This window comes from Python bivittatus, unplaced genomic scaffold (genome assembly GCF_059951505.1).
Source record: "Python bivittatus isolate LINGU-HERP-01145 unplaced genomic scaffold, Pbiv_v1 ctg000480_np1212, whole genome shotgun sequence".
NCBI lineage: Eukaryota > Metazoa > Chordata > Lepidosauria > Squamata > Pythonidae > Python > Python bivittatus.
This window is the reverse complement of record NW_028277075.1, coordinates 82761110-82787987: the sequence shown is the minus strand read 5'-3', so window position 1 is coordinate 82787987 and position 26878 is coordinate 82761110. Positions and strand designations below refer to the sequence as shown.

Genomic DNA, 26878 nt, shown 5'->3' with positions numbered 1-26878 from the left:
TTATAAAGAACATTTCCAGAATGTTTAGAAACCATTCCAGTGGGAAATGGAAGAACTGAGCTTGGTCTATTCTTTGGCTCACTCGTTCACTCAATTAACAAAATCCCCCCGGGCTGGGGCCTTTTTAAGACCGAGATGTTAAAAACTGAGCCCTCCCCTTCTGCTTTCCTTTCACACCACTTCACTCAATGTCATTTTCCTCCATCTTTTCCAATTGCTTTTTGGCCCAGGGTATGGAGATTATATTTTAACAGTCCATTTTTGCTGTCTTGAAGGAAAAGTATCAAGCCATCTGATCACTTCCAATATTAAACAATTACTTTTTCAACCCCCTCTATATGTGGGGTCCCCCAAAAGACTACAGATCTGTGGCTATCAGCAGTGTATTGGTTTCTGCTGCCCAAATTATTTGGTAGTCAAAGCACCTTTGAGACCGCTTTTTCGGCAGCTAGGGAAAACTGGACCATTGTACAGATCCCTGGGATATTGGGGGAGAGAGTAAATGCAGATAGATTGAATGGTGAAAGCCAGATGTTGGGGGCTTATTGGAGGTGGTTGAACGCAAGCAAAATAGTAAAATAGCACTGGGGTGACGATGCACTTTGCTGCAGTGCCATCAGCGTATATTCACATTTGGGGAGGAGGTATGTCTCACGTATGTGTTAGCTGAAGGAATCTTGCAAAGGGTCTTAAAACGCTTGCTCGTTGTGATTAACAGGGCTGTTTAGCTGAATGCTATTCATTTAATCAATTAGCTGACTGAAAAGCAAAATTGAAACACTCAGTCTGATGGCCCTTCCTCTGAGGCTTGCACTGTGGGAAGCTTTCTCTGGGTGAAAGTCTCCTTCCACTCTGGCAGATGCCGCTGCGAACAGTGTAACGTAGCTCTTCGTACCTCCAGGAAATTTCTGTCTGTCATCATTCACTACAAGCCCAACAGGCAAGCAAGTAATGCTCCTTGGGTTTGCTGTCTCTGTACCCTTTGGCCTTTCTTTTGGCCCTGAGTGGCTGTCTGTGTGGTTGGGACTGGAGTCTCCAGCAGATGTACTCAGGAAGCTCACCCGGCACATAAGAGAATGATGGTGCAGGAAGAAACAGGCACTGGATGAGTTAGTCCCAGACAAGAAGTATAACTCAGGATTAATTTCACAAAGGTGTCTCTTAAATTATCACTTCATAAGTGTGGGCTGGTTACATGACTAGGTGTAGAGGAGCCACAGAGGTGACCTTGGAGGAAATATGCCAAAATGGTTACAGAAACAAAAACATCCTTTACGCCCAGAAAACAAGGAATGCATACAAAAGAAACTCAACTTGGCTCCACCTTAACTTCCAGGGGTACAAGAGGAAAGGAGGAGAAAACACAGTCAGGCTCTGGAGATGCTGTTAGTACAGCCTACATTAATAAAGTACAGTAGAGTTCCAGTCAAACTTCTGGAGTCTGTTTCTTGACCTGGTCTACCTCAAAGGGCTGATACTAGGCCTCAAGTTCTGTTCCTTTGTTGTGAGAAAAGAATTGGGCTGGCAGTTCATTCTTGTGGGAATGAATAAAAGTTGACATCTGTTCACTTCAATTGAAATTGAGTCCGTAGTCAGTATTGCCAAATGACAAACCTGGAGCGTGTTCAGATAAACCCAGTTCTGTGTGTGTGTGTGTGTGTGTGTGTGCGCGCGCACACACCTTTGAGTCAGTTTTTGACTCCTGGCAACTGCCTGGACAGTCCCTGCAGTTTTCTTGGCAATGTTTTCAGAAGTGGTTTGCTCTTGCCTCCTTCCTAGCGCTGAGAGAGAGTGATTGGCCCAAGGTCACCCAGCTGGCTTTGTGCCTAAGGTGGAGCTAGAACTCAGGGTCTCTTACTTTCTAGCCTAGTACCTTAACCACTATACCAAACTGGCTCAAATCCAGTTCTAGCCAAATGGAAAATTCAGGATTTTTTTTTTCAGAGCTAGGAATAGAAGAGCAAATGTATTGTGTTGCAAAAGCAGTTCCAAGGTTTTGAGCTTGAGAGTGACCTATATGAGATAAAGTGGAGGAAATGGCAAAAACCGTAAGAAAAGGACAATGCTCTTCCCAGTAGTTGAATCACAGTTAGCTTATTGTTTGGGATACTGTGACCATATTTGGATGTGCATCTTGTTCATTTTAGCCCGTAGAAGTTAATGTTCCTTCAGCTTTCTTTCCCCTTTGGTTGCTTGAAAGTATTTATGTACTTTCCCATTATAACAGCTCATTAAAGTTAGACTGATCTTCCCACAGGTCAGATGAGGATGTACAGTCATTTAGATTGTAGGTGAGAAATCACACTACTGAGTATTACTTGCCCATGAAAAAAGAAAAGAAAAAATAAATAAATAAACATCCCATTACTTATGAAAGACAAGGTATATCAAGAGTTTTAACTAGGGTTAACACTTGAATAATCAATTAATGAATTAAATCTTGTAAATAAAAAAGAAATTTCTGAAGCAAGCAGAATCATTTGGTTATGCATAAATATTTTCATTATTTTTCATTCATTTCCTTAGGTGATGCATAAATAATTTTTGGCAAGCGCAATTTTAAAAGGCATAATTTCATCCATCTACCATATCACTCATGCATTTTCAACATGATGGTTTAAAAATGAATGCACAAGTCAACTCCACTGGGGAAAAAAACAAATACTGTAGCAAAAATAACAGTGAGATTGTGTATGTTGTGCCGTTATGGTTTGATACTGATGGCTTATTTATAACATGTAAGTCATCCCTTGATGCTGAGGAGTCAAATAATAATGTGCTTTTAAGAATCAGACCATAACCTGCTGTGTTTCTTAGATGTTTGGGAAAAGGTTTGTTTTCCTCCTTCATGTCTCTTGTGAGCCTCTGTCCATACTCCATATGTAAAGCCCAACTTTTTAATGTATTTCTCACTGTGTTTTATGGTTTAATTTTTCTCCAGAGCCCAACTTCATTGCTGCCTATGACATTGGTTTGTTCACTTACTTCTTTTTCCGTGAGAACGCTGTAGAGCATGACTGTGGAAAAACAGTCTATTCTCGTGTGGCCAGAGTTTGTAAAAATGACATTGGGGGGAGATTTTTGTTGGAAGATACGTGGACGACTTTCATGAAAGCTCGGCTGAACTGTTCCCGCTCTGGAGAGATCCCTTTTTACTACAATGAACTGCAAAGCACATTTTATCTTCCTGAACAAGATTTGATCTATGGAGTATTCACAACCAACGTGTGAGTTTGGTATTTCTTTTGTCTTCCCATTCAGTTCTTTCTAATACTTTGTTTTTCTGTAACACTATATTTATTTTAGAAAGTCAAGGATTTTTTTTCTAAACAATTACCTGCAAATTGCCTGTGTGTGAGAGATACAGGGGTAGGAGGGAGTGATTGTCTTACATTTGCTGTGCAAATAACTGCAAATATCCTTTGCTGAAATGTATAGGTGCCTCTGCAGATTAGCTTGAAGATAAGCTGCTGCTTAAGAGGGGCTCCTTGCTTGGTGAATGTAGTCCTTTCTGTAATATCTAAACAAGGTTTCTGTGTTTAGTTGCCTCTCCCCCTTACCTCATTGCCATCCAGTCGTCTTCTGCCCTGTCTTGTCCCTTTCTTTCCCTTTCTGGTGCAACCACATCTTCTCCTTTCATGCTGAATATATTAGAAGAAGAAAGAAAAATGACTTGAGAGTAGTTGGTTGGTTTTTGTCCTAGCCCTACAGATATGCCAGATGCTCATATTTATAGGGAGAAGACAAATATCCAGAATTGGTTTAGCTGGAGTGGACAATCCTCAGCCACAACACGGGAAAGCTGGGCATTATACATATGTTGATCTGGGTTGATTCATCCATCCATCCATCCATCCATCCATCCATCCATCCATCCATCCATATACTACTAAAACTCTTGTGTCTGCAACCTTCAACTAGACAAAACAGTGCATCATAGGGCAACAATTTTTGAAACAAGATACCTCAATTGGGCTAACTTACAGAATGTGTCCAAAATCCAAGGCCCATTACTCCTGTGGGATTGAAATTTTGGAAATTTGTGGCTGCTTCATCATGCTGCACTGCTGTGGTCAGCCCAGGTCACGTGATCATTATGGGTGTGTCCCTGACTTCTTTCCCACCTCCTTCTGTCCCCTGTGCCCAATTGGCTGGCAGCAAGGCCCAATGGGAGAGTGGTGATTGGCTGCTTTGGAAATGAGGCAGAAATTTGAAATCTCTTAATGGCTGTGGGCATTGAGGGAAGGATGAGGGAGTGACTTGGATGCCTGCTGGCGAGGTAGGGCTGGATGGGGGGCACCAGTGCTCAGTGAACGAGCCTTCTTCCTCCTTCAAGGAGGAATACCAGAATGGGGAGTGGGGGTGCAGCTTTCCTCCTGGTCTGTGGCTCCCTTTGTTCCACCTCCCCCCAGCAAAGTGGCAGGCAGTTCCATGGGTCAGTCAAGGAGGAGGAGGAGGCTTTCCTGGGGCTCTCCTGAGGGTTGTGAGGGGAGGGCAAATGGCGCAAGCCAATATTATATGAGGGAGGGAGGGAGGGAGGAAGGAAGGAAGGAAGGAAGGAAGGAAGGAAGGAAGGAAGGAAGGAAGGAAGGAAGGAAGGAAGGAAGGAAGGAAGGAAGGAAGGAATATTTCTGATGCTCCCTGCCAGCTTCCCACAAGCAAAGTCGATGGGGAAGCCAGCAGCAAGTCGCAAGTCCCTCCCACTCCCACTGCTTTTTTGCCCTTGGTCATTCTGTTTCTCTGTTTAGGTAAAGAAATATATCTGAAACAATGACCCAGCAGGTCACAGGTTCTCTAGTTCATTCATAAATTCATTCATTCTACTTTACCTTGAGAGAAGTTGCTTAGATTTATGGTCATCTTTCTTTTGCATAAAAATAGAAGAATTATCATATGGTTAGCAGAATAATGCTGTCTAGACATCAATTGATGGATGTCTTCCTACTGTAATCATCTGAATTCGTTTCTTTTGGAGAATATGACTTCTTAGAAATGTAATTATGTGCAGGGGACACCATTTTTCATAAAGCAGGCTTTGTAACCTTTTTCTTTAGTTGCCTGTTTTTTGTACCTTTTTAATAATCTCTGACACTATTAAAGATTGTCACCATAGAGTTGGCCTTCCTGTGCCAAGGCTTGCTTATGCGGATACACCTGCTCACGTAGGTAATTGTGTATAAGAAATACACTTATGCAAGTTTGCAGCTCCCATGTTCTTTCGTGGTTTCTACATTGTCGTGCTCATGGAAAAGGTCTCCATGCATGCACATGTTTTAACTGCACTTTTATAGAACTGACTGACTGAAAAAACAGACCAAAGTATGCCAAAAAATCTGCAATTTTTCTCACTCCTTCAGCTGCTTTAAAGACTTGCTGTGGAGAAAATAATCAGGGGTTTTGGAGTGAATGGGTTGGCTGCAATTGCAGCAGGTAATTTAAAAATAAATTCAGAGGAGGAAGTTGGTAAAATGCCTAATGAGAACATACATATATAAAGCTGAGATATGAATGATTCTTATGTTTTCTGGCATATCCACTATGCTGTTTGCTGGAATGAGTGGACAAGGCAGGAAGTCTTCAGTTAACATTTTCCTGCTTTGTTCAAATGGGAAACTGGGAAACTTGTTGGTTTCAGAAAAGCTAATAAATAAAGTCAAGGTTTGACACAAGGCCCTTGTTACGGCTAGTTCCAAAGTCATGAACTATGGTTTTCTAGAATGAATGAAATTGGAAATTATAGTCTGATTTATCTGTGAATTACTCCCCAAAAAAAGCTCTGGCTAATATGGAAAAACACAAAGCTTGTTCATATCTTGATGTATTAAATTGAGGTATGATTAGCTGGAGAGGGTTCTAATTTTGTAACTATCTGGGGTTAATATCTCTAATGAATCAGGGAACAGTGTGTTTCTTTCATTGTTCAGTGTATACGTAGAAGCTAATGTATTTTTCTCCCTCTCGCCCTTAATTGTTTAGACTACACTCTTGCTAGTAGGAAAAAAGGAGCATATATGCAATTACTTATTTTTTTCTTTAACCTGGGAAGAAGAAAGCATTATAGAGCACCTTCAAATTATTATTGATAATAGCTGAAGTTAGATCAAATAAGGACTTTGTGCTGTGACAAATGTTCTTTCAAATATTCAAAGAAGGGAAAAAGGTTCCAATTTGTCAGCCATCTAGACAAATAATGGTAATTATTCTTTTAACTTCTATCAGGACTTGTGTCGTGCTGTATGCTTTCTGCATATAAATAAGCCTTACGTTCACTCCAGTAGTATGATTGATACATTAAAGGTGCCTTATTTGTATCTTAAAACATACTTGCTTTTCAAGGATGAGGAAAATAGATCTATACTTCCAAATCTTGAAGCTCTCACTTAATGAGGTCAGTAGCAATTTCCCAAAAATCCAAAAACAAAACAGGCATCAGCCAGTTTGGTGCACTTCATTGTGGAAAAACGTGTTATATTCTGATTTATTGTTCACTGTTGCATAATCTAGAGCTAAGTCAGCAGGAAAAAATAGGTATATAGGGAACCAGCTTATGAAATATTTAAACGGTTGTTATTAAAGTTTCCAGAATGGTCACTGAAACCTATTTAAAAGCTTCTGGATATGATGTGTTTTCTCATCAGCCTCTAAACCATTGGTGGGCCTGAAAATACATTGTCAGTCTGCCTTTTAAATGAAGCAGTGATCAAATATACCCATAAATGTTGAGGAGGGACATACTGTGGTTTCGGCGTGTCCGTTGCTTTCCCAACAACCTGTCACTCTCATTTAGTGTGCCAGTTCTTCAGAGATCTATATGGTATTTTATTTGTATAAAATAAAAATTTTATATGGTATAAATGTGATTACACAGTGGACAAAACCTAAGAGAAGTATATCAGAAATTTTTCTTTTTGAACTTCTTTCTATACGTTTAGAGCTTTCTCACTTCTGACTTCATTCTCAGAGCTTTTCTTTACAATACATTATTGCAAAATGTATTGCAAAATAAATTAATTTGGTGCAATGGTATTGCCTATGTAGCTTTGTATTTACATTGGCCAATTGACAATTTCATCTCAATGAAGAGAATGCTAGGAGAATTCTTCTACTGAAGGGGTAATGATTTAGAGCCATTACATAGGGTCAGGGAATGCAACTTTACTTGGCATTTCGCTTTCGAAAGGCATGCTGATTTCCAAAAAGTATCTCCAAAACTGTTCTCCTCAAATAGTAGTAGTAGGGCTAGGATAAAAACCACTGTTGATTTCCTTCATATTTGAATTGGAATATTAAATAAAATTAGATAAAGCTTGTATGACAACTCTTTATGTATTTAATTCCCCCTGCATGCTGGCAGGGAATTCTGGGAGTTGAAGTTCATACATTGTAAAGTTGCTGAGGTTGAGAAACCCTGCTCTAAAGGCTGTGCGGTTTTTGGAGGCAACGTGCTGCCGAAGTTGATTTTAGAGGATAAAAGTTTAGCTATCATAGGTTGATATAGCAGCTACTGCCAGCCTTGCTCTTCATATTCTTATTAGTATATCTGAGAAAATAGGTTCCTTGTGGTCTGGAAAACTAAATTATATGGAGACATCACATTTCAGGTGATTTGCTCAAGAAGTGTAGTTTCATAACAATGTCGAGAATCCTGAAAACAGATTCTTTCTCACTCCAAGTACTTTCACTTCCTATAGTTCCATAAGACAGCTGATATAAGCATTTATTTGACCTTGGAAACCTTATTGGAATGATAAACGTTTAGTATTGAAAAAAACAAATGTTTTAATCATCATAATATGGAGCTACACAGTAAAATGTTTTGGAATGCTTTGCATACTATAACACTACATTTATACATCTGCATGTCTTTTTCACTTGAAATTTTAGAATGCTTGAATCAGCTGAATATCTGTTTCTGAGACAGTTATTTTAAGAGTAGGCACCCTTGCAAGCTTCGGTTCCACATTTTTCAGTGCACAACTGCTGCGCGTGCTGACAGGGTTTTTATTTGGCCCAATATGCCAGATCCAAAGGCATAAAACTATTGAATAATCCAAAGATGAACTTCTGCTATGAAATTTGCTGTGAAACATTCAATGGCTTGCTTTAGGAACCCCACTCCACCCTCTATCCATGCACAGTTTTGTTTAGACTATTATTTTGCTTCTCCTCTTTTGCCTGAAGGCATTAGGTTGTCATTTGTCATTAGCATTGTCTAAAGAACTGCCTTCTGTGAACATGCAACATGTCAGTAACACTTAGGCAGCTGCGAGGAAAGGTTCATCATGTGGTGCTTTGACAAATTCAGAGCCAACTGCTGCATTGCTCAGTAGAATGGGAGGATGGCTGGAGGAGAAAGCAAACAGGCACGCTTACTCTTTTAAGGACTGTTTTTGCTCTGGCAAGAGGAAGAAAGAATCTTCTGCTCAGGTTCAGCTCAAGAAAGTTCTTAAGATGATTTTGATGATCCTGGTGGAATTTTCACAGAAGTGTGGTCTAACCCCTTTGAGAAGAATGTTAGACTCATAAGAAGGTTCTGCAGCACATAGTGGAAATTGCTAGGATAGTAATTCAATACAAGTATCGCACATACAGCATTCATGCTTCTTATCATGGAGTAAGAATAATAGAAATGGATGTTTAAATTGTTTCTCCATGTAGTAGGATCTCTTTCTCCTTCCTTTTGGCAGGATCAGGGGGTCCTTTTTAAATACTTTGCCTAAATACTTGTTTCCTGCATAAAATCTCACAACTTGGAATACATATGGTTAAGACATTACCAGTTTAGTAAAAATTCATTCTTTTCATAGAAGTCCAAATTATTTCTAGTAGTGACACAATATGAAAAACAATCATTCAGATATTTACACAGCATGATGACAGTGTCTTTCATGCTGTTTTGAAAGGGACTTCTGTGTTTTTAGACACTTTTTAAAACTATTTTGAACTCCCTGATTCCTCTTTGAAGCTTGTCCTCTTTCTCCCCACCACTTAAAATAACACTGAAATGTTTTGAATCCTCAGTTCGGCTCTAGAAGTACTTTGTCTTAAATGGACACTCTCCAAATTATAAAATCTCAGCTTCAGTTTTTTGTATATTACATTTGAATAACCATAGCCTATCTTGGATAGGTTGAAGAGAGAGAAGGAAGAGAAGATTATATAGAGAAGTAAACTAGACCCAGCACTGCTGAAGACTTGTTTCAAATATTTTGCTTGGTTTCCTCATCTACTTTTGTATTACTGCTGTTAGTTCCATTCTATTTCTATACCTCGAAAATGCACTTGTATAATATGTTTTAATGGCTGAGTAGTTTCCTTTTCACCTGAACTATTAATCTGATAATGATTGTCATGTGCATTAAACAAAGACCGCAATTAAGTGATTGCAGTTCTTGCTTTCACTGGTAACTGATCTACATTTAGGGAAACTGAATGTATACTCCTAGAGATACAAATATATTGTAAAAAGCATCATCTCTCTAAAGGGCTTGTAATGGTATGTGGGAAAGATCTTGGGAGACACGGCAAAGAGATGCTGCCAAGGGAACAGTCAGGTGAGAGACAGCATAGCCTGCAGCTGGATACTGGGTGGGGCAAAAGGCCCAAAAAGGACTCTCCCTAGTTTCTTGAGCTGTAAAGGAGATGGCTGGAGAATTGTACTTTCAGACTTGCAAGATTTTATTAATGTAGCTTTACAATAAAGTAGAATTAGCTTACTTGGTTGTGTTTCCTGTCTGGTCTACCTAGTAAGGCTAACAGGGCTGCTGGTCTTAAGAGGAAGAAGTGAGGCTCTGTAGAGATTTTGTTTTGTAAGTCATTCGGATATTCAGAAATCTATACCAGAAGCTTTTGGAATGTACACAAAAATACAGAAACTTTTAGTGAATAATGGGACAAGCTGGGAAAAATCAAAACAATGTTTTTAGGATCCTTGGTATCCAACTGTTGCTCAGATTTGGTTTGCTTCAGAGTGCTGTTTCATCAGATCATATCCTAGGATTTTGGAGTGTGTTCAGCTGTTTCTTCACAGAAGTTACATATCCTGAAGCCCTATTAGATAACTATTAGGCAAAAGATTAGACAAGTTCTGATTTCCTTATTCCTGGCATGTCTTGAGCCTCTTATGCAAATAGAACGGCTCCTTTAATAGACGTGGTTGGACTTTGTCAGAGGGTGAATTAATGTCTTGCAATGGAACCTGTGGAGCTTAAAATTAAATCTCACCTTGAAAAATAAACTAGAGGTTTAAAAATTAAGCCCACTTACCACCAATCAGGATTGATGGGTTATCAGTATTAATGTTCCTTGTGAATTAAACTGTGTGTGACTTTCCATGTCAAAATTGCTTTTCCCAGTCTTAAATCACATGAGGTGCTCAGGAGGGGCTTTTCAACATCTCCTAATTGTCATCTCATCCATGTAGATTCTTTTCTTCCCTTCTGAGGCCTGTAGCCTTGGGTGCTGCTTCTTGGCAATATATGTGCCATTTATTTTCCTGAGATTTGATGTCTGTTATGATGAAAGTGTCAATGTTCCAAAGATTAAATTGATTTTCTTTCTTTCTCTTCGCCTCTGTCCTTGTGTCTAGAAACAGTATTGCTGCTTCAGCAGTGTGTGCCTTCAATCTCAGTGCTATTACGCAAGCCTTTAATGGACCTTTCCGATACCAGGAAAATCCAAGATCTGCATGGCTGCCAACAATCAACCCTATTCCAAACTTTCAGGTATTTTAGTACAATCTCAACTCACTCAGAAGCTGTTCTGTTTCCTCTGCAGTGGAACAGTTGGAATTAAGCAGTGTTGTGTGTTGACTAGTATATCAAGTTTAGACATGAGAAATTTAAGTTCATATAGGTAGCTGGCATGTGTGAATTAGTGGGTAGGAATAGAAACCTTGATCTGTGTATATAAAAGGGTAATAGAGTGATACTATTTGTGTCACTTCTTAGCTTAATATAGCTAAGAGAAAGGATTGTGGGAGGTAATATTCACTTATGTGTTCATTTATCTATTAGGTTGATATCTCCCTTTTCCTTTAGGAGTTTGAGGTGACATAAATAGGATTCCCAGTTCTGTTTTCATTTCCATAACAATAATACTTTGAAATAGATTAGACTGAAAGGTAGTGGCTGGCCAAAAGTAATCCAGTGAGCTTTGATAGTTGAGTGTAGACTTCAGTTTTGCAGTCCCAGATCCTACTGTAGTATCCTAAACACTTTGCCAGTATGGAAAGATATAGATTATTTTCCTGTATTCACATTCTTCACCCCAAGATTATGTTTACAGTTCAATTAAATTCAGTACAATACAATTCAATTTATTGGATTTTGAGGCTGCCCGACTCCCAAAAAACTTTGAGCGACTTACCGTATTTAAAAGACTACATAATTGAAAAGGAACATGACCACCTGGACAAAAACACATAAATAACATCCAGGAAAAAAAAGTGCCACAACAATTTTGTTCCACAAACACCCTAACCCCAGGCTGGGAACAAAGCCAGGTCTTAAGAGACTTGAAGAGTGGGAACCATGCATATCTCCAGGAGGTGCTGTTCCAGAGGGCTTATTCAGCCCTGTGAGGTGACAACATTTAATTGAAGAGACCTGGAGCGTACCCACTCTGCCCACTTGTACCCCCATATTGCATATATCAGGTCACACTGCATATAACAGGTTAAGTCCTCATTGACAGTTATTTGCCAAGGCTGTGTTTCTGCAGAAGACCCACAACTGACCTGTTGTGAACTCTGCACCTGCTGCTCTATCCCTGGTTGTTGCTGCCTGCCTTCGGAGGGAGTGATGCAGATATTGGCTTGTTGATCCCATCCCTGTTCTTTATATTACATATCTTTCAGATATGTAGCAGTGAGGGATATTTTGGACAATCTGTAGTCCTTTTAAAAGTATAAAACCTGCACTGCAAAAACAGTATGAGAGGATTACAAAGCCAAGATGAGGATTTTATAAAAAGGAATGTACTAGTGGTGGGCAACAGGAAGATTGAAAAAAAGATTAGATACCATTTCAAGTGCAGAAGGAACAGAAGGTCAACGAAGGGCCTTCAGGAGATGGCAAGGCTAATGTAATGGCTGGAAGAAAATTATTGGGGGGAAAATTAATTCCTCACTTCCTTTTGAGCAGGACATTTTATATGGAAATTTGAGCAGTTGAAAAATGCACCAACACTTTTTTTTGGTACACACAACCAATGGAATTAAGGCTTAAGAACTTAAATACAATCCAGCAATTAAAGACATCCCCAACCAAAAAGATGTCTTCTTCAGAGATGAGATATCTAGGCCAAGGAGACTAGGGATAACACTGAGATAGCCTGTCTAAACCAAAGGCACTTGCAAATGAATAACAGGGCAATTAATTCAAGAATATTTTAGATAAACTTTAAAATACAGCAGTCGAATTAAATAATACAAGACTAAATACCTCTTGCTTTCTTCTTGTTCTTCAGTGTGGAATATTGAATGACGATAGCCCCAATGAAAATCTGACAGAAAGGATCCTGCAGGATGCTCAGCGCTTGTTCCTAATGAATGATGTGGTACAACCAGTCTCTGTGGATCCATACGTTACTCAGGACAACATCCGTTTTTCTAAACTGGTGGTTGACATTGTTCAGGGCAAGGATACTCTTTATCATGTGATGTACATTGGGACAGGTGAGTGCTCTTTACACCAGGGGGCTTTTCTTTTCTTATCTTCCATTTCTTCAGATGGTGATCTGAATTCTACACTGAAGGTTTTCAGAATGAAAACGATATGAAAATTGGCCTTTCCTTATTAGTAGGGCATAAGCCAAGCAAGAATAAGAGATTATTTTAAGAAACAAACCTGAATACAACATATAACTTTTAATCATGTACTTCTGATTTTAATTTGTTGTAAGCCGCCCAGAGTCCCCCATTGTGGGGAGATGGGCGGGGACAAGTCTAATAAATAAACAAACAAACAAACAAACAAACTAAGTAAAATGGTTATCCTGGATTCTAGGGATCTTATTTTTAAGTTATTATTGTTTCTTCCAGCTCATTTCACTGGTGGTGGTTGTGGTGGTGGTAGTTAAGGAGTTAAAATATGAGAGTGAAACTGAGTATATGGCAGGAACATGCCTGATGGATTAATAATAGCTAGTAGTAGCAAGCGGTTACACACTTGACTGAAAGTTGTATTCAGTTGCCTCATGAAGTGGTATGAAGACCTCCCCTTCACTGGAGGTCTTCAGACAGAGGCTGGATGGCTTTCAGTCCAAAAGTTATAGCACATCCTGCACTGAGCACAGATTGAACTAGATGACATCCGAGGTTCCCCCCAATTCTATGAATCTGTGATTCATTTCCACCAAAATCATTGTTGCATTCCTGCAGCATAGCTTGTCCCATTCTTTCATTTCTAGCATCTGTTTTGTAAGAAATACACCTCCCCAAAAGTGAGTGCACCATCTACCAAAGGCTGATGAAGAAGAGACTTACTATAAGCAAAACAGAATCAGCTAACATTTTCCCAAATGGGATTTTTATGAATGGCAAATGTTTCCTGAATAAGGATTCAGTTCAAAAAGAAATAGCAAATAAATAGCAAGGTACATGGGTGGACATACGGGCGGTCTAAATATCTCTGTGTTGTCAGCTTTCTTGTACATACACTTGGGCTCTCAGGTAACGAAAATTAAATTTCTTTGCATTTAGATAGCATTTTAGGTAAAAGCATAGATAGCAAGTAGATTGTAGGAAGCACATTTGTGCTATTAGGAATATAAGAACCAAGATAATGTTTTGGTGATTTTTCAGTATTCAACAGTTCATAGAATCTTAATTCGTTAGTCATGCTGGCTGAGGCTTTGGGAATTTTAATTCAAAACATGTATGGAGCACTAAATTGCCTAACTTTAACATAATCCTGCTTGATTTAACTTATCTATTCTATCTGGCAACAGCCCTCCAGTGTATTAGGTAAAGATCTTTTCCATCACTGCCTCTTTGTTTCACCAGAAACCGAACTTGGGATCTTGGACCCTGCAAAGCATGCATTCTGCCATGATCCAAAAGTGCAGGCATATCTTCTGAGTCTGCTTTGACTAAAACATGCCTATCCTATAGATAAACGTTTACATAATCATCTGCATACATATACCTAAATTAATACTTGAAAACCACACAGCCATTTTCAAGTTCTCTGAATTTAAAGTTATTGTAATGTAGTATTTAGTAGAAATACTTCAGTGTCCTTAATATTTGCTAATTTAGGTTGCTGGATGGTTTGCAGATGCTGTAGTTCACCTACTTCTGATGTATTCAGTAAAAGTGCCTTAGTCACGTGTAGCTTGTTACCAAGCTTTAAGTACTAGGTTGATCTTCAGTTTTGGCTTTTTTTTTAGGTAGAAAAATCTGGAGAAGTCCCTGAAGTATTATAAATATGATTTACTTTTGTGATGGAATTTAAGATAAACATTTTGGCTAATTAGAATGTATGTTGTGGCTCCATTTTAAAAAATGATGATATATTAAGAGACAGTTGATTTTATGTTAAAATATATGGGCCCTCTAAGTGCTACTATAATTTACTCCATGACTACAGAATCACTTTCTTGAGTTCTCATCCACCACACAAAGTAATAACTTATCTACCTTTTACCATCGCCTACTTTGAATGTGATTAGCTTTGATGTATTTCCAGTCACAAAAAAAATATACAAAAAAGGGGAATTCTTTGAACAAGTGAAGCCTCTGAAGCTGCAGAGATCAATGGTAAAACCTAACTACAATAACTCCAAAATTAAAATGTTATTTTGTTCCCTCATTAGACAGGTTAAGAATTGATCTAACTGGAAGAATGTTACCTCATTCCTTTTCCCACTACGCCTTAGTACATTTCAGTATCTGTGCTATTCAAAGTTAAGATTTAGAGTAGGTTCGGGTAGTCCCTGGGTTAAGAAAGCCCGGTTTAAGGACGACCCATAGTTAAGAACAGACCTTATTGTAGCAACATTCAAGTTAAGTACACAATGATTCAAGTTCATTACACAATTCTACTTATACAGTATTAAACAATAATACTGTTCCAGCGTATATACAAATTCGACTTAAAGACAGACCTTGGGAATGGAACTCATTCTTAAACTGGAGACTGTATTGCCAATTGTCAAAGCACTGGCCAGGTGCAAGACAAGTAGTTTTTTTTAGTTCTTTCAGATCCAGAGACAATGAACAGTAGCAGGTGAGGAGATTTTAAGCTTTATTGTTAACTCTAGCAAACAGATTTAAACAGGAATATTTAAAAAAATAGTATAAAAGCATAACATACCAAGCAAGATGATAAAACTCTTCCCTTACCGTCGGGAGCTACCACAAGGTGACAGTGGAGAGACCCCAGGATGGCTTAGATAACACAGCTCCTGGTACCAAGGCCCGTGTCCACCCTCCAAGACTCAAGGGGCAATGCCAGGGTTTTTGTCAAAGTCCGGGACTGCAATCTCATGACTGTTTCCCTGGTACTGAGAAGACCTGACCTTGACTAGATATTGCATCTGCTCATCACGTGAATTAAGAGCCTGGGAACTGTATAGATAAGCTAGTGCTTAATCTAAACAATTCTGAAAGTTTTCTCTTCTCCCCACTGCCTCCCTTCTAAGTAAAAGTGAAAAACGAGCCTGTTAAACATTGTGACTCAGAATGAACTTTTTTAACATGTGCAGGAGAAATCAAAATATGTCACCTCAAAATAACAGTAGTCTTCCACATTGCCACTACAGAGACTACCCGCAATAGCATTTTAAACTAAAATGTCCAATAAAACCTACACATAAAATACAAATTAAAACAATTATCACATTGAAATTGCATTTGTATGTTCTTATTCCATCCATTAAGACTTAGATCAAATGAAAAAAAAAAAACTTACAGCAGTTTTATCCCAGCCTTGAGTTAAACAAGTTTCTAAATTGTTGAGCAATATTAGTGTAGACTATCAGAATTTTCAACTATCTTCTGAGAATTGAAATCCACACATCTGAGGCTGCCTAGGTTGAAAAAACTTAATTGAAAGCCATCCTATGTCCTTCTGATAAAAGAACATTTTCTAAACACATGAAACTACAGGTAGCCTGCTCTGGAGCTTTTTTTTTAAACCGTGGAATCCCAAACACAGTGCTCTTTTTCATTGGTTTACTCACTATAATATTCAGCATGAGAAAGAGTCAAGTTGACAATACAAAATGTCTGTCTGTCTGTCTATCTATCTATCATATTTGTATCCCACCACAATCAAAACAACTCTCAATTAACATGATATAGAAAAACAATTTAAAATATCTATGGTAATTGTAACATCAATATAAAATCAAAACTCAGTAATTATTAAAAGAACAACTCAAAATAAAGCAAAACAACTCATGAGTAAAACAACTAAAAATAAATAAACAGGAATGGCCCAATCTAATTAGAATGCTCTCTGGAACAGTTCTGTCTTCAGCATCTTTGCGAATGCAATCAGGGAGGGGGCCAGCCTGATTTCTGCAAGGATACTTTTCCAGAGATAGACAGACAGACAGAAATGGTACTTTGTGCACTCACCAGTTGTTCCTTCCTTCTGGCAATGCATAAGATTCTCGATGGTGGAAGTTCTTGAGAGAACATGCCACATAAAGATAAACAAATCTCCCTGTCTTTCAAGTTGTGTCTCTTAATTTAATTGCATCTATCCACTCTGTTTCTTCTAGGGAAGTTGTGCCTAGCAATTTGCTGTTTAGAATGTGGCTTGTTCCATTCCAATTTAACTTCTAATTAGATCTAGGCAACAGGGCAAAGATGCAGAGAAATAAGTTTCCATAAATATCTTTGAGCGTGATCCATAGTTTAACCTCATTTTCCCCTCAAAGGACCAACCCTCTTCCAATCTCTGAGCCCCAATACAATAGGATAAATCCTCTTATCCCATGACCACCAGGTTTACTCATTTGATGAGGAACTTAGTCAGAGGGTTTCTGAAATGCCACTTATACAGCATCAACATGGCTGCTCCATCCATAGTGCTGTGCTTTCCCAGGAAAAGGTTGGCTGGTTTGAGGTGCTGCAGACAGGTGCTATGTTCATGCTTCCCTGAGCTCTGACGTACCTTCTCTAGATCAAATCAGAAACATTGCAAAGCCCTATCTCTGTTTTGACTGAGACTTTTAGCATTGGCAAAGAAACTCTTCTACACCAGATGTTGTTGGTCTGAGTCTACTGAGTTGAGTTCAGTAAATGTGCATAGAAGAGTAGCTGTAACATATTACAAATTTTATTTAATATGTAATGCTCAAATCTGCTGAGTCCTAATTGTCCGTTCAAGACTAATGTCATAGCCACATTAAGAGTCTGCACAGATGTCTGCTATAATTTAAGCCTATATATAGGCTTTCCACCAGTCATAACATATGGTTGACCACTGGGTCATGTAAAAAAGCAGTTGTGTTTAGTCTGTCCCAATTTTCAGATGGAAGTCATGTACAGTATTCCTTTTGAATTTGTAGTTGTATTTCCAGTGTCAGTATATTTGGGTTTCAGACTCATATAATAATCAAGAACATACAAATACAACTTTGTGTGAATTCTGTAGGATGCATTTATGCTAGCTTGCAGTAAGGAAATGCTGATAAATATAGATATGTCCGGAAGTTGCTGGTCTTATCCTCATCCTCTTCAGGGAGCTACAACTTTTTTGATACTCTGATTTGTTGAAAATACTTCACATAGGTACAGAAGGTATGCGCTTGGGCCATATTATGCTTGTAAAGGATATAATTTGGTAGCCAATTCAGTTATGGTATTTTATTTTCAAAAAAATAAAATCACGTTTTTAACATGTATTTTTATTTGTACATTTAAAAAGAGGGGCAAGAAATTAGAATGAATCAGGTTGAAAAGCAGGTATGTAAATGGTATATAACTAAATCTCTCTGCACTGAATGATAAACTAAAGTAACACCTTGATTTACTTGCCTTTTGTTTCTTATTTTGCTAGAACATGGCACCATTCTGAAGGCACTTTCTACTACTAATAAGAGCCTGAGGAGTTGTTATTTAGAGGAAATGCAGATTCTTCCCGCCAGCCGAAAGGAGCCAATCCAAAGTCTCCAAATATTGCACAGTGGCAGATCGTTGTTTGTTGGTTTGAATAACGGAGTGCTAAAGATTCCTCTGGAGAGATGCTCGATGTACAGAGCAGAAGGGTAAGAAAATTTATGGGTCGGATATATTTCACACTGTCCTCGAAAAAAAGCACTAGGGAAACATGTTGCTGCTGATTCATTTTAGAATACCTTTCGTCATCACTGAAAGAGAAGCATAAGACGTGGGGCAGTCCAGGTAGACGGAAGCAAAGAGAATCATTTGGAAGCACCTCTGTTTTTAGTGCATCCTCATTAGTCCCAATTGGAAATCAATGCAATGTACAGAGGTATATGGTTACTCCTTCTTTTTCTTGTGCATTGTTGAATCACCACCAATTTTATTATCCTCTCCAGTATTTTGCAGATAGATCTGACCAGAAAGTTTGGTGATGATGTCCTCACAGTTGTTACTCTGCAGCCCCAGTTACATGACCAATGGGTCCAGTATGGATATCACCGGACTTGCCATATTTAGTGAAATATGAAGAAGCTGCAGCAGTGGGTGGAGTCATGGGCTACCTCTCTCCTTCTTCCCTGGAGCTATGAAAGTTATCCAGAATATTTCTCTTGTTTCAAATGAATCATAGCTAACATTATCCACAGTTTGTTGCTTTGGATGAAAGACAAAACTCTAGAGAAGCAAAAGGCAAATCAGAAACTTACAAACTTACAAACTCCTCCTCAGTGCCTTCTCTGTTGGAGAAGCCAGTTTGGTCTCATGGCGAAGGCACCAGGCTAGAATCCAGGAGCCTGTGAGTTCTAGTCCCGCCTTAGGCATGAAAGCCGGCTCGGTGACTTTGGACCAATCCCTCCCTCTCAGCCCAACTCACCTCACAGGGTGGTTGTTGTGGGGAAAATAGGAGGAGGAAGGAGTATTAGGCATGTTCCCTGCCTTGAGTTATTTATAAAAATAATAAAGGCAGGATAAAAAAAATCTAAATCTAAAAAATCTAAGGAAGAAGTCTTGAGGACAGCATTTTAGCTCCTAGCTCACTTTGGTTCAACCACATCCCAGTCAGCTATGATTATGATGTTCAAATGTAGCACAATATCTGAACTTGCATCTTTCTAAAAAGAGCTTTATCCACACTGAGGAGTTAATATTTCAGATGTCTTTTTCTTCCTATAAAATATGAAATGACCTATCTCTTCCCTAGTGTTATTTCATTGTTTGTAAATACATTGGTCTAGTTTGGTCTAGTGGTTAAGGCACAGGACTAGAAGCAGAGAGACCTGAGTTCTAGTCCCGTCTTAAGCACAAAAGACGTCTGGGTGACTTTGAGTCAATCACACTCTCTCAGCCCTAGGAAGAAAGAAATGGCAAACCACTTGCAAAAATATTGCCAGGAAAATTGCAGGGACTTGGACTGACTCAAAGGCACAAAGAAAAAAAGTTAGGAAACTATTAGTAATTAGGATGTAGCTTGGTGGCAGGGCTTGCTGTGGGTTGGTTCAAAGTTTATTCACCTCTGAGCTTTATGTATGTTCCAGTGAGAATTTGCAATTCACAAATACACAGTGAATTATGTAAGCCTTGCTGGTTTTAGATATAATGGGCAACCTAGGGTTTCCAACTAGTCCAAAGGGAACCAAAGCAAATGAGATGTGGAGCTGAATTGGCATCAAGCCCCAATATTACATTTTCATAATTGTAGTTCACAACAGTCCAAAAATAAAATTCTGAATAACAGTAGTTTCACTCATGTTAAAATTATCAGGACATTTTTTAAGCAGGGAGAACAAAGCCTAGGGCTAGTTATAAGCATTCAACTATAAATGGGATCAGGGCAATAACAAAGATTAGGCTATTAGGAAGATTCACTTCAAGTCCAAGGCTCTGGATCCACACCAGTAATAAATGTTGTATTAGCTCTGGACTGGCCTTTTGTAGATGAAATTACCAAGGATCTAACCAAGCCCAGCTACCATTGGTTAACTAAGGTCAAAGTGTAGAGTTTCTCAGGAATAGGAGCCAACTTCTTTGTAGACCATTATTTCTATAGAGCTCTGCCCTGAAGTCTGATTCTCCTGCATCTCTCTGCCTTTTGATTCACCACTTGGGGCATACATAATTTTTTTTTCAGGCTCAGAGTCCAAACTCGTTGGATCTGTGGTGGAGGACTCTGTTTGACTCTGCCAATTTTTCTGCTGATTGAAAATTAATGATGATAATAATGTCCCATCAAATTCATATTGACTCTTAGTGACCACATAAATAGATATCCTCCTGGATGATCTGTCCCCAATCTGGTCCTTCATGCCTTTCAGTGCTGCACTCATCACTGCTGTAATTGAGCCCACTGGCCTTGCTGCTGGTCATCTTCTTTTTCTTTTTTCTTCCACTTTTCCCAGCATCATAGACTTTTCTCTTTTATATATATATATATAATAATTTTATTAAAATTGTAATTACAATAGTAAAAACTAATAGAAACTAAAATGAAGGTGGAAGAATGGAAAGAGAAGGAGGTCCAAAAAAGAAAAAAAGGGAAAAAATAGAAAGAAAAATAGAGAAGAAAGAAAAGTAAGAATATACTAAAAAAAAGAAATATATAAAGAAGTGACTTCCAGCCCTTATCACAAGTATAAACAATTTTAGTAACTTTTTACCTCCTCTTAAATTACAACAAATGATCTCTTCTTCCCAAATTCCTTATCTTATCTATAAATAAATCCATCTATAAACAAATCCATTCAGTCCTGGTGTCAGGAAATGCCCATTAAGGGTTACCAGAAATAGCAACATAACTATGTTAACCTTGATCAAATAAACCAACTTTATATTCCTTCCTTTTACTTCTAACAGTTTTAATCTTTAGTCCATTCAAATAACGTTGCAGAATTTGATTTCTTTAATGTTTTTCTTTATCCCTTCTCATGAGATTCTTCAAAACTTTAACAAGCCTCTTTTGTAAATCCAATATAGGAAAATTATCCAGGACACTCTCTTGGTTTATTGTTTGTACATCCCTTTTCATTATTAAAACATCGGACAGTTTCTTTTCTATGTCCAGTGTAACATCTTTTTCCATGTCATTTTTGTAGCCTGTCATTTGTACATCCACTTTCAACTCAGTCTCGATCTTGTCAGGTAAAAGTTGTTCCTCTTCCATAACTTCTTTTAGACACAGTCTCCCCATAGAGGCAACTGTCTTTGTTGACACTATTAATATTAACTTCTGAGTCCATTTTTCAAAAATATCCTTCAGTATGTCCAATGTTAGAATATTTTGCTCCAAATGTGATTGTAAGTCAAGTTCTTTTTTTTTTTATTGTAATCTTTAGTTCCCTCTGGTGTCTAATCTTTAAAATCTTATCTTATTAGTTAAAAAAATAAAAACAAAAGCATTTTCCCATGGGAAGGATTCTTCATAATTAATTCCAAAATCTTATTTCAAATTTATCTGGACCCTCAGACTGTTTGAAACTTTCTAAAATCAAAGTTTTAATTACCCTTTTGCTGTTTATTCAAAAAAAAAAAAGTTCTTAAACTTGTAGTTAAAACTTCCTTTCGCTAAGGATTGAAGGGAAACTCACCAGTACTGTCAAACTTGTCAATACAAAGGTTTATAATAGCAAAAAAGCAGTTAACAAGCAATTTCCAAAAGTGATTAGAAAAGGAAGTATGCAAACCCAGTGTCTTTTCAAAGGCGGCAATCGCGGTTTGAGCAAGATAGCTATTCCCTTGTCTCCCAAAGTTCTAAACCCACTGGAGACCGCTATCTTGCTACTCACCGACTCTTCGTTCTTCGCCACAGTCGTCAGCTCCTCTTTTCATGCAGCCATCCTCAGTCTGCCATTTCTTGTTCCAGAAGTCCCATTATAGACTTCTCCAGAGAGCTAGGCCTTTGCATAAAGTCCAAAATATGATAATTGGAGCCTGACCATTTGTGCCTCAAATGAGAACTCTGAATTGATTTGTACTATCATCAAATCCCAAAATCAAAATTTATTTTTTTTGAGTCTCAAGTAAAAAGTCCAAGAGTGGTTTCCAAATAGAAACAAAGCTAGACAATGTCTTTTGTTTAATCAAAGTAGTCAATTTCGCCATCTCCGCCAATTCCATTAGTTTCACTATCCATTCTTCAGCTGTAGGTATTTGTAAATATTTCCAGTTTTGCACATATAAAAGTCTTGCTACTGTTACCATACAGAGAAATAAATTCCCATGTTTTCTTTCCATCTGTTTATCCATCATACCTAAAAGGAAAATCTTTGATTTCATTTGTACATCCATTTTTAAAATTTTTTGAATCAAAATACATTTCATATCCCAATATTTCTTAGCTTTCTCACAAGTCCACCAGAGATGATAAAAAGTACCTTCACACTGGTTACATTTCCAACATATATTTGAAATTCCTTCGTACATCTTAGATAATTTATCCGGTTTCAAATGCCAACAGTACATCATTTTATAAAAATGTTCTTTTAAGTTGTAATTGAAATAAACTTCAAACCTTTGTTCCACACATTTTCCCATTGATCCAATATTATATTATATCCAAAGTTTTTTGTCCACTTAAGCATACAATCCTTAACATATTCATTTTCCATATTCATCTCCAACAAAAGTTATTACATCTTGGCAATAACATGTTCATCGTTAGTACATAAAGCATATTCAAAGTTAATTTTCTCACAGGTAAAATCATAACTTTTCTTATCCAATTTAATTTTTCCCAGCAGCTGTGCATAAGTTAAACATTGACTCTTTCCAGTATTATTCCTGACAAGGAAAGCAACATTGTTCCTTCGTTATGTTTCATGTCTTGAATGGTGCATGATCTTCTGACTCAAAGTCTCCAGTTCCATTCCATTCCAATTCATTGATGACTAAAATGTCAATGTGTAGTTGATTTATTTATTTAACCTTTCACTGTGTTAAGCTTTCCCATGTTCATGCTTCTTAAGAACGTAAGAACATAAACAGTGCATTGCTGGCTCAGACCTCTGGTCTATCTAGTCCAGCACTCTGTCTTCACAATGATCAACCAACTGCACAAGGAAAGCCATCAGTCTCCCAGCAAATGGACTTCAAAGGCAGTCACACTGCTATCAAGGCTAATAGCCACTGATCTTCGTAAAGTGGTCCAACCCTTTTTTGAAGCCAGCACCACATCTCCATTTTCCCACTAAATTAGGTCTTTGCAGCTTCAGATTTTCTTTCCCTGCATGGCAACATCAGCAACTAGACATTCCAAAAGCTTTAATCTAGCCATGTCACAAACATCCACAAGACCCTCAGCTCTTCTTTAGCAGCATGTTGAGGGCCACCTCACCTGAGGAGCCCGTTATCTGGCACTATATCATCCATCATTTTATATTTTCTATTGACATTGTTTTCTTGGTAAAATACAGGATGGTTGTTCATAGCTTTCTCCTGCACAATATGAAACGATGTCTTTGCATCTACTTCCAGCATCTTCCTATAATGCTGCTACCCAATATAGGTGCCTGCTTGCTTTAGCTGGGAGCTGGGATTACCTTCACGCCTTGGGTAATCCTGCTGGGATTATATATTCTTGGCATACACCCCTGGCATTCTTGGCTCATCTCTCCAGAAACACCACCATCATTCCACCACAAACTGATCAAGTGGGATTCTTCCCTGAGTGCAGTTCTCAATATTACATATGTACAAATTGAACTGGACACTGATCCAGTTCTGGCTTCTGGAATTGCAACAAGGTGGTCCTTATCCTGGGCTTAATACAGTGCATCTTCCTTTGCAAGGATAAAATTTAAAAGGATATCAAAACATCCATGTATTACATATAGTTACTCACATACCTCATAATATATATTGAGAGAACACATTACTGTACAGTATATATGCTATATAATATGTAGTTGTACACATACATAGCTATATGCTGTACAGTTATAGAATATTACATATGTACAAATTGAACCCGAACAAATCACAGGGTTTTATTTTTATTTTTGTCTGTGGGGTGAGATCAGTTTGAATGAATTGTTATTCTGCATCTTTGATTTTTATCCATTTAATCCCCCCCCCGATGCCCCCTGCTGAATTGTTACATTAGGTCAGTGTAGAATCAGAAGACTGGAATATTAAGTAGAAGACAAGTAATGCTGTTACTCATCCTGGCAAACCCATCCTGGTTTTGGTAGGCGGCATGCACAATTTGTACAAGAAAATAAATTATTCTTTCTGTGCAGAGACAGGAACTTAATTCTTTTCCTTCCAAATAGTCAAAATAATCTGCTGTGTCCATCCTTCATGCTTTTCAATGTTAGAATCACAGCAATTCACACATGACTGTAGTGTGTATGTGATGTAATATGCACTGCAATAAACGTATTGCTTATGCAGATGACATTTTTATCTGAACACATACAGTGGGGCAAAAAAGTATTTAGTCAGCCACCAATTGTGCAAGTTCTCCCACTTAAAAAGATGAGAGAGGCCCGTAATTTTCATCATAGGTATATCTCAACTATGAGAGACAAAATGAGAAAAAAAATCCAGAAAATCACATTGTCTGATTTTTAAAGAATTTATTTGCAAATCATGGTGGAAAATAAGTATTTGGTCACCTACAAACAAGCAAGATGTCTGGCTCTCACAGACCTGTAACTACTTCTTTAAGAGGCTCCTCTGTCCTCCACTCATTACCTGTAGTAATGGCACCTGTTTGACCTTGTTATCAGTATAAAAGACACCTGTCCACAACCTCAAACAGTCACACTCTAAACTCCACTATGGCCAAGACCAAAGAGCTGTTGAAGGACACCAGAAACAAAATTGTAGACCTGCACCAGGCTGGGAAGACTGAATCTGCAATAGGCAAGCAGCTTGGTGTGAAGACATCAACTGTGGGAGCAATAATTAGAAAATGGAAGACATACAAGACCACTGATAATCTCCCTTGATCTGGGGCTCCACGCAAGATCTCACCCTGTGGGGTCAAAATGATCACAAGAACGGTGAGCAAAAATCTCAGAACCACACGGGGGGACCTAGTGAATGACCTGCAGAGAGCTGGGACCAAAGTAACAAAGGCTACCATCAGTAACACATTATGCTGCCAGAGACTCAAATCCTGCAGCACCAGATGTGTCCCCCTGCTTAAGCCAGTACATGTCCGGGCCCATCTGAAGCTTGCTAGAGAGCATTTGGATGATCCAGAAGAGGATTGGGAGAATGTCATATGGTCAGATGAAACCAAAGTAGAATGTTTTGGTCTAAACTCAACTCGTCATGTTTGGAGGAGAGAGAATGCTGAGTTGCATCCAAAGAACACCATACCTACTGTGAAGCATGGGGGTGGAAACATCATGCTTTGGGGCTGTTTTTCTGCAAAGGGACCAGGACTACTGATCCATGTAAAGGAAAGAATGAATGGGGCCATGTATCGTGAGATTTTGAGTGAACACCTCCTTCCATCAGCAAGGGCATTGAAGATGAAACGTGGCTGGGTCTTTCAGCATGACAATGATCCCAAGCACACTGCCCGGGCAACGAAGGAGTGGCTTCGTAAGAAGCATTTCAAGGTCCTGGAGTGGTCTAGCCAGTCTCCAGATCTCAACCCCATGGAAAAGCTTTGGAGGGAGTTGAAAGTCCGTGTTGCCCAGCGACAGCCCCAAAACATCACTGCTCTAGAGGAGATCTGCATGGAGGAATGGGCCAAAATACCAGCAACAGGGTGTGAAAACCTTGTGAAGACTTACAGAAAACGTTTGACCTCCGTCATTGCCAACAAAGGATATATAACAAAGTATTGAGATGAACTTTTGATATTGACCAAATACTTATTTTCCACCATGATTTGCAAATAAATTCTTTAAAAATCAGACAATGTGATTTTCTGGATTTTTTTCCCCATTTTGTCTCTCATAGTTGAGGTATACCTATGATGAAAATTACAGGCCTCTCTCATCTTTTTAAGTGGGAGAACTTGCACAATTGGTGGCTGACTAAATACTTTTTTGCCCCACTGTAAAACATCCTCTCCTAGATGAACATTTAACAATATGGATTGTATTGGTGTGAAATAGCATTTAGTAGACGGCTGTTCTGGGTGAGACAGAAAGGAATAGCTACCAGCACTAACTGGGACTCCATCAGAATCTTTTAGCTGCCCAACACAGTAGCTGCCTTTCAGTCTTGCTGTTTAAACTATCCATAATATGACATCATAGTGAACATTCTCTGAGCTGCCTGAATGTTTCCCTGCCAGCATTTCCATGGGATAGAGTTTTTCAGGTCAAAATAGCCAGGCCAGTTTGGATGTCTAATGTTTTTAAAAACACAAAAAATACTTTTTTGAAACCAATCACTCATTTCAGGGAAAGGTGACACTTGGAAAAGTGACATGTTTATATTGTCAGCTCAGAGATGGAAAGGAAAATGATTCTTTATTATTTGTTAGTTTCCAATTTTCATTCTTGGGTTTGCTCCTACAGCTCAGGAGCCCCATGGACAATTGATTTGTATACCTTTGGTGACCTTGCTTTCAAGCCCTTGTGAAAAAAGCTGACAGGCTTTGAATTTTCACCAGGCTTCTAGAGATGGAAATGTTAGATGTTTTTTCAAGCAGTTTAAAGCAACTAGCCAGCCTTGGCTGGTCTCAAAAAGCTAAGCAGAGTCGGATCTGGTTACTACTAAAATGGGAGACCATCAGGAAATCTGAGGCTGTGGAAATTGAAAAGTATCCCAGAAGAATGCAGTGGAAAACAAGTTTCCTAT

General features: G+C 38.5%; 1 protein-coding gene across 10 annotated transcripts in view; it reads left to right on the top strand.

The window, feature by feature from the left end:
• The window catches only part of SEMA5B (semaphorin 5B), a 476652-nt gene that overhangs the window by 371368 nt on the left and 78406 nt on the right, over positions 1-26878 (top strand). For 9 of the 10 annotated variants that reach the window (XM_088146436.1, XM_088146435.1, XM_088146434.1 and 6 more), the window contains 4 exons: positions 2942-3227; positions 10589-10724; positions 12469-12676; positions 18015-18222. In XM_088146436.1, the coding sequence (XP_088002562.1) occupies positions 2942-3227; positions 10589-10724; positions 12469-12676; positions 18015-18222 (838 nt within the window). The remainder of the gene's footprint in view (positions 1-2941; positions 3228-10588; positions 10725-12468; positions 12677-18014; positions 18223-26878) is intronic. The other variant, XM_088146440.1, reaches the window with a different exon arrangement.